The 8,294-nt window shown below is 28.1% G+C and overlaps 1 protein-coding gene across 1 annotated transcript in view; it reads left to right on the top strand.

The window, feature by feature from the left end:
• LOC107451342 (THO complex 5) overlaps positions 1 to 8,294 on the top strand; it is a 31,335-nt gene that overhangs the window by 4,332 nt on the left and 18,709 nt on the right. The window contains exons 2-7 of the mRNA XM_043051225.2: positions 2,211 to 2,345; positions 2,527 to 2,637; positions 3,924 to 4,021; positions 6,119 to 6,194; positions 7,046 to 7,116; positions 7,605 to 7,719. Coding sequence (XP_042907159.1) covers positions 2,211 to 2,345; positions 2,527 to 2,637; positions 3,924 to 4,021; positions 6,119 to 6,194; positions 7,046 to 7,116; positions 7,605 to 7,719 — 606 coding nt within the window. The remainder of the gene's footprint in view (positions 1 to 2,210; positions 2,346 to 2,526; positions 2,638 to 3,923; positions 4,022 to 6,118; positions 6,195 to 7,045; positions 7,117 to 7,604; positions 7,720 to 8,294) is intronic.

The raw sequence follows: 8,294 nt of genomic DNA, 5'->3' as shown, positions 1-8,294 counted from the left end.
AACTAATCATAAATCCAATCCTTATTAATGGAAATGCAGCGGAGTCCCTCCAGGAATCAGTTCGGGGAATCATGCAGCACCACTTCCCGGAGACGAATTGTGAAAAAATTGATATTGTGAGAAGAAATGTAAGTGAGCCAAATTTTACTGTAAGTGAGCTGGAGCTGGTTATCAACGGTCTTAAAACAGACAAGGCGCCGGGCCCTGATGGTATACCAAACGAAATTTTTAAAGATATTTATTTTACAAATAGAAATTGGTTGCTAACTCTTTTTAACATTTGTTTTATGAACTGCTATTTTCCAAGACCATGGAAGATTGCCAGAGTCGCCCTGATACCTAAATCAAACAGAAATTTAAACTTGCCAAACAATTACCGTCCAATCTCGCTCCTAGCCGTCCGGGGAAAAATATTAGATAAAATGCTTACAAAAAGATTAACATATCATCTTGAGAAAAGAAACCTCATCAATGACAATCAATATGGCTTCAGGGCTGGGAGGGGAACGGACGAGGCGCTTAAAAAAGTTGTTGATATCATCTGTGAAAAGAAATCAGAGAATAAGCATACCATTGGGGTGGCTCTGGACATCGAGAATGCGTTCAACCGTGCAGATTGGACAATCCTGAAGAACGCAATAAACCCTAGCGAAAGATCGAACTGATGGGTCATCCGCCGTACAGCCCTGATTTGGCACCCAATGACTTCTTCTTATTCCCACACATCAAAAATAAATTACGTGAACAACGATTTTCGACCCCCGAAGAAACGGTTGATGCATTCAAAACGCATGTTTTGGTGTTACCTTAATCGGACTGGAAAAAGTGCTTTGAAAATTGGTTCAAACGCATGCAAAAGTGTATTGATCATCATGGAGAATATTTTGAAAAACAATAAAACCAATTTCGATCCTACATATTTGTTTTTTCATTATTAGGCCAGAATTATAAATAGCGACCCTCCCCTCGTAGTCATGAAAAGTCATAAATTTGAAAATCTAAAATGTAGCAGATACCCTGTTTATACTTTTTTGAAAAAAAATGTATGCAAAGAGATTGAATTTTCACATGCCTTTAATAATTTTTATAAACTACAATTTTTTGTCTTATTTAATAAATAGAGAAAATTATTTTTAGAAATATACACATAAAATAGTATACGAGAGTAATTTAAAAATTTTTGAGGATCAAATTCAGTTATAACATAATATTACACATTTTGATAAATTTTAAAGGTGGTAAGTAAGTGCCATTTCAAAACTCATAGTGCCCTTTTCTGAGATGTTGCGCCATGTCCTTTTTTATTCCTAGGGAGAATTCTGAATTGATCATGACCTTATTTTGGGGGATATTCCCTTATGGATGTCAGTTTGCACTCACTGCAATTCAAATTGCCCTGTCATTTTTTTAATAGCATTTTCTGTTGAACCACCTGCCTATAAAAGGAAAATTGTCCCAGCAGAAAAGTCTTTCATGAGTAATAAATAGAACATTTATATCCTAGACAGCAAACTTTTTTTATTTATTAGTTTTAACTCCTTAAGTTTATGAATGGGACCTTACATTAAGTTTTATAAATTATTACTATTTCAATATATTTCGATTTCAATTATTTTTAACGTGTGTGTTAGTTTAATCAAGAATCGTGAAAGTCAAATGAATACTTTTCTTTGTTAATGAAAAAATTTATTATGTAATTTAAGCATTAAAACTTTACTTTCTAAAACAGTTTTAAAAAGTTATTGTGACTAAAAAAAAACTATAATATATACTAACTAAACTAAAAATAAAACTATGTATAAACCACATAAATTAAATATATAACTTAAATATTGTATATAACTATAAGTTTAATATATAATTAAATAAAACTATAATATATAATTTTAAACTAAAGAAACTGTTCTGGGGAAATATTTGGCTCTGAAAATTTTCTACACCCCTTATGAAAATTTGTTCCTCTATGAACAAAAAATAAATTTGTTTGAAATAGTATCATATGATGTGTAATAGTATAATCCAAATATAATATGATACTCTGACAGTTTCAATAAATCTTACGAGAATCGCCTTGCATTAAATTTAAATTATAAAACATACAGTATTAATCTAAAAATTGTATTAATTGAAAATGTTGTTTACATTTAATTATTTCTACTACTAAATAATGTTTTCATTGTTTTGTAAAAAATAATATTTCTTAAATGTAGGTAAATACTGATTGTTTTCGTTTGGAAGAACAAGAAGCATCTGAAAATTGTCATCTACGTTTTATAGAAATCTGTGAGAAAATACGTGCTACATTTCAGTCCATGTTGGTTGTGAAAAAAGGAAAAGAAAATGAGGTAGAAAATTGATTATTCTACTTGTAATTTAATTGATTTTTTTCTTTCAATTTTAATGATAATTCTTTTTTAATTAGTTATAATAATTTATTTTCTTTGAGTGCATTTGTTATATGTGCAGTGTTAAATATTAATTTTGTGATTGCTTGATAGTTATATCAAAGTACTTGTTTTTTTATAGGAGTTTCTGCTTCAAAATAAACCCCGCGTCACAATGTGGGTCATAAGTTTAAAAAAGTTGAACCGATTAGATAAACATCACTGGAAGAAGTCAAGGGATGCTGTGAATGATGTTTGTATTTTATTTATATGATTAATTTTTTCGTATATTTTAATTGTTCCAAAATACAATTTAAGGAAATGTGTCTGAAACATTCCATATTATGTATATATATGCACATATATATGAATTTCTATAAAATATTTATAAGTAAGAAAATTATTGTATTTGTTTTCAGTTGAAAATATTAATTTTAGTATGACAATTTATTATAATATAACATTATTTCTTACAGTTCACTGTAATTCTTCTTTACTAGTGATAGTTATTTTCATAAACTTTTAATAATTATCAGAGGTTGAATGTGTTGTTGATCTGAGACCTCAAAAATTTAACTCAGACCCCCATAAAGTAAATATAGTAACCTTGATTTAACGATGGACTAGACAAAAATGTTGTACATTGCTATATTGAAGTCTTGAAAGCTCCCACGAAAACTAAAATTTATTTAGTAAAGAAGAAAAGCTTACATTATTTTAATCTTAAAAAAAACTGCATTTTTTTTCCTACTATTTTTTAACATTTATTCTAAAGGAACTTACTCTTCATGTACTTAAAGAATGTTTTCAGTATCTGTAGCATAACTGCTGCTTCATTAAATAATGGTAGTGTATCTAAAAATTCACAGTATTTCATTTTCACACACTTCAAGAGCACTAGATTCTATAATATCAGTTATTGAAATTGCCTCTGATTCACAAGTCATTAGATCATTATCACATTGCATATATCTATCTTCTCTTCCTTCGCTTTCACAAAAACAAAATAACTGTAACCCCATATCCCTATTTAAAATGTGGACTTAGAAGATTTCATCATTAAGAGTATAAGTTACTTTTCCCTAACAAAGTAGATGCCAGCACATGAGTTCATTCTCGTTTTTTATTTATTTATTTATTTTTTTTTTTTATTGTTTGACATTAAGTAAAAATTATCAAATAACAATTAGCAAAATGATGATTCAGAATGTCTGTATTTTAGGAAGTAGTATTAGAAGATGTTATAAAAAAAACAGTATTTTTTAACATTACTGATGTAGTTAATGAAAAGGGCCCAAGCTGAAAAGACCTTATTCTCTGGTAACTTTAAGTCTGAGTTTTGCTATATCAATTTCCCCGAGACCAGTGTGTAAAGGAATATATATGTTTATCCTAAATCCTTGTCACCATAAAATTCACATCAGATTTCTACTGTATTGTTTGCTATTCTTTTTCTATTGAAAAAATATATAAATTTTATTCTTGCTCAAGTTTCCAGATTCTTATATCATCAATTTGTTTCCTTCCTATTTTTTTCAGAAAAAGCAAAATATAGATGCTTTGACTCTACAATGGCAAAATCTTTTGTACGAAGCTACTCACCTTCAAAAGGAAGTTACAAAATGCTTAGAATTCAGGTAAAATTATAATCTAATGTATGAAGTACATAATTTTATCTGAATGTCAGTTTATTAGAAACGTTTATTGTTTATTTTTCACAAGAACTTTTTACGTCTTCAAACTCTTCATTCTGCATTTCTCCGATGTCCCACATGTTTTTATTGGACGTTATAATGGATCTTTGGATCTGGTGTACCTGTTCTCAAAAGGTATCCACAGAACCTTTGGGTTCAATCAAAAGATCACAGGGGTTCTGTAAATTAAAAAGCCTTTTTTCTTTTTTTTAATTTTTTTTTTTTTTTTAACCAGTAACGTATTTTAAAACCTGTAATTGGTTTATATCCAACCATTATTTAAGTAAAATGCCAATAAAAAGGAACTAGAAAATTTTAATATTTATATATGTAACATAAAAAGATTTAAATAATCTTTTTATGTTATTTATCTAAATTCTTAATTTATTCACATCCTCTCTTATTTCTTATACTATTTTTAGATTCAAGTATGTAGGAAGTAGCATTTTAAAGATTTCCCTTTACTAACTGTAAGAACCACATTATTTCCTCTACCTATTTAATAAACTAATTGTAAAAATTTCTCTTTTGCATGTGGTATAAAAGTTCATCGGGAGTAATTTGCAAGATTTTCTATAGCTTTTGAGAGTGAAGCCAATTCAATATTGGATTATTCGTTTTATTTTGATAAATTATGAAATTTAGTAGCAATAGTCCAAACAAACCTTGATTCTTTTTGTATTTTTTCTCCTACTAGCACAGCCAATTGTGTTTTGAGTAATAACTTACTTAATTCTTTTGAGTATTTTTTAAATAATAAAATTCAGCTTAATTATATTCATACTTCATCATTCAATAAAATATAGCCATATTTTAATCATTTTCATATTCCAATTAATATTTTATATTTTGATTTCTCTTTACTTTTCCTAAAGTTAAGGGATATATATATATATTTTTTAATTTCTCTTTCACCTTCTGTTCACTAATATGCGTGTGCAATTCTTTTTCCCCACCCTATTATAAATCAAAGAGAAAACGATATCGGCATGCCGCTCCTTTTGTTTAATTGACGACAGCTAGTTAGAAAAACCACCGATTCTTTCGATCATATAGGAGAAAATGAACCATTTGCCCTTTCCCTGCCCCCCTCAAGGTCAGAGAAGAAATATTGAAGTTTTCTGCACTGAACTTCTATCATGAGTAAATTTTCTTTTTTCCTCTCAATGGTTCTAGTTGCAGATTGGCAGGAAAAGCGCAGCAAAACTTTCCCCGGTTTTTTGGATGCTGGATAGATGGTTCTGTTCTGTATGAAATTTTTTTTTCTAGTAACATGTTGAAAACTGTTAAATCTAATCAAAAATAAAATCAAGAGGTATGTGAATGTCACTTGTTAAAACTTTAAAAGAAACCACCTCTTACACACCATTTCTTCACAGAAGGAGTGAATACAATTTTCAAGTATGATAGATGAATGAATTTAATAAATTTATTGAACTCTTTGAAAAGAAATTTGCAAAGGTTAGGAATGCATGCAGGAAACTCCCAAGTTTGTTGATTGCCCCATGAGGATGCAATATAGGCTTAAAATTTGTCATAATATAAAGTAGTTGATATGTCCAATCTTTTTTACTATTGAATATGCCCAGGACCCCCTAAGTTGAGAATAGAAGGTCCTGACAACTGTTTCTTCATTCATCGAGATTCACGTTTATTGAGCAGTAATGCCAAAGGAAATAGTGGTTTGAATAATATCTCTCAAACTTTTATTACTGTCAATGGAATTATATTAGTTTTCAAATCATAAAAATATGTTGCACCTGTTTTTTAGAGTGATTTTCTAGGAATTAAATGAAATTTTTGTTTTGATATTGAAGAAAATGACATGGTGTCTATGGAACAGCAAATGATACTTCATCAATTGGTTGTTATAATGGATGGATCTCAGTAATGGGGGTCATAGTAAAGAGTGTTTACTGTATATATATTTTTTCATGCATAATTCAAAAACATGTAAACTATCTTAATGTGTTATATATTTTTAAAAACTATTTAAATGTAATTGAAAGATTTTACTAATAGTTTTGTTACTATTAATAGGTCAAAAGATGAAGAAATTCAACTTGTTTCTGTTGAAGAATTTTACAGAGATGCTCCCAAATCTATATCTAAGCGTGTAAGACTTGTTCACCCTTATTTAAACTGCTTAGAATATTGTTTTATTAAAAATAATTATTTTAGATTATGTTTCTAATTGTCATTTTTATTTTTTATTTGATTATTAGAGTAAAATAAAATCAACATAATTAATAATGTGTTGAATAGTGTATTATTTTGTAGAACTTGGATGTATTTTGATGAAAGAGAGTTAGATAATCTGTTTATCAAAGTTTATTCTGAATTTGATTTTTTATTTATTATTAGCATTTGACTTTTTTATCAATATAATTAATTTTTTTTCTATCATTTTATTACATAAATATTACATCAGAAAGCAAAGTGACTGTCTGGAAAAATTTAAGAAGTGACTAAACAAAAAAACATTGTTTTATCTAATTGTATTTATCAAACAATTTTGAAGGCATTTAAAAGGAAATATATTTAGGTCATCACTAAAATAATACGTTTATAACTCAGTCTATACTACCATATTTTTTTTTCTTCTCATGATTTGGTTTCTTAAACACTCGAACATATTTTTTTTCTAGTCAATATGAATTGCTCTTACTGCGAAAACAATATTTTAAAAAATAAGAGCTTGAACGCTCTTTAATTTCCTAATTAAAATTTTTATAAGTTCTTTGGATTATAAAAACACTTGGATAACACTTACACTTGAAAAAACACTTGGATTTAAGTGAAAAGCAAATTAAATTTAGAAAAATATATAATCTTGAGATGGGAACATTCAAAAGCAGTAATATTGCTTTTTTCTTTTATTTATCTATATATATGTATTTTTGAAACAATTATAAAAAAAGAATTCATTTGCAAAGCTTATATCAACATTGAATTTTCTTATTATAGCAAGTTACTTCAAATGATACTCATCAACTGAAATTAGCTCGCTTATTATGGGAGTCAGAACAGAGGAAAATGTATGTTCTATTTTAATACTTCATTGCTTTATTATTATTATTTTTTGCAAATTTTTCTTTGACTTGTTCATTATTTCATTGATATGCCTATTTAATTCACACATTGATTAACTAGTCCATGTGTTACCTGTTTATATACTATGTATGTTGTATTTGGCACGTATGAGTAACATCATTTCCGTCAATCCTTTCACCTACTCATCAGTTTGTTTTAGTGAATTACATTAATAAATAAATTAAGTTAATTTGTTAAATTTTATGTTAACTGTTAATTAAAGTTGTTATTTGTTGTTCATCACAGTTTACACTTTAATTGCAAATCATATTTTTAGTCATATCATGGGAACTAGCATTTACAGCCTTAATCTCAAATGTTATGTAATAACAACTAGTGTTGTAGGGCAGGTTTTAATATTTTCTACCTATATGTTGCTTGTTAGATTAACTTTTAAAAAAAATATATAATTCTTTGTTTTTGTGTGTTGTAGAAATGCTGCAAAACTGAAGGAATTGGAATTGAAAAAAGAAGAATATAACCAAGAGATTAAAAAACTGAAGCAAAATCTTGCTAATATTCGACCCATATTAAAGAGCATTATAGAGGTATTGTAATTTTTTATAATTCTGAAATTAATTTTATTTCCTATTACAGTGGTTAGTCCCATATATGTAGTCGGCAGGACTTCATCAAGTCTGGAAAATAGATTTTTCCAGATAATAGGTCTTTGAGATAACAAACATCAAAACGTCCTTATTTAATAAAAAAATAACAAATAGACAATAATTAACATAAATTTTCCCCCAACTACATATGAATCTATGTGCTTTGTCGATCTCAACGTTTGCAGCTATTGTTGCAGATTTCAACTTGGTTTTTAAAATTTTGATATTTTAACACGCCATTATAACAAGCCACGAATCCCGAATTAAGCATTTAATTTAAGGACTTCTCGACCGACTTGATTAGCGATGATTCCAGAGTGAATCCATGTAGTTTTTTCAGATTTTTCCCATGGTTTTTAGAATATCAATGCTTTAATGCAAGATTTGTTCGTCAAACTTCGAATTGGGCATTTGAGGAATCACTTTTTCATTCACTCAAGTTTTGATGATTCACCCGTAATAGTACAAGGATTTACATGGCATTTTTGTCAGTTATTGCCACAAATTTTCATAAT

The sequence above is a fragment of the Parasteatoda tepidariorum genome, chromosome 5, assembly GCF_043381705.1.
Source record: "Parasteatoda tepidariorum isolate YZ-2023 chromosome 5, CAS_Ptep_4.0, whole genome shotgun sequence".
Lineage (NCBI taxonomy): Eukaryota > Metazoa > Arthropoda > Arachnida > Araneae > Theridiidae > Parasteatoda > Parasteatoda tepidariorum.
The sequence above is the reverse complement of the archived record's forward strand: the minus strand, read 5'-3'. Positions and strand labels throughout refer to the sequence as shown.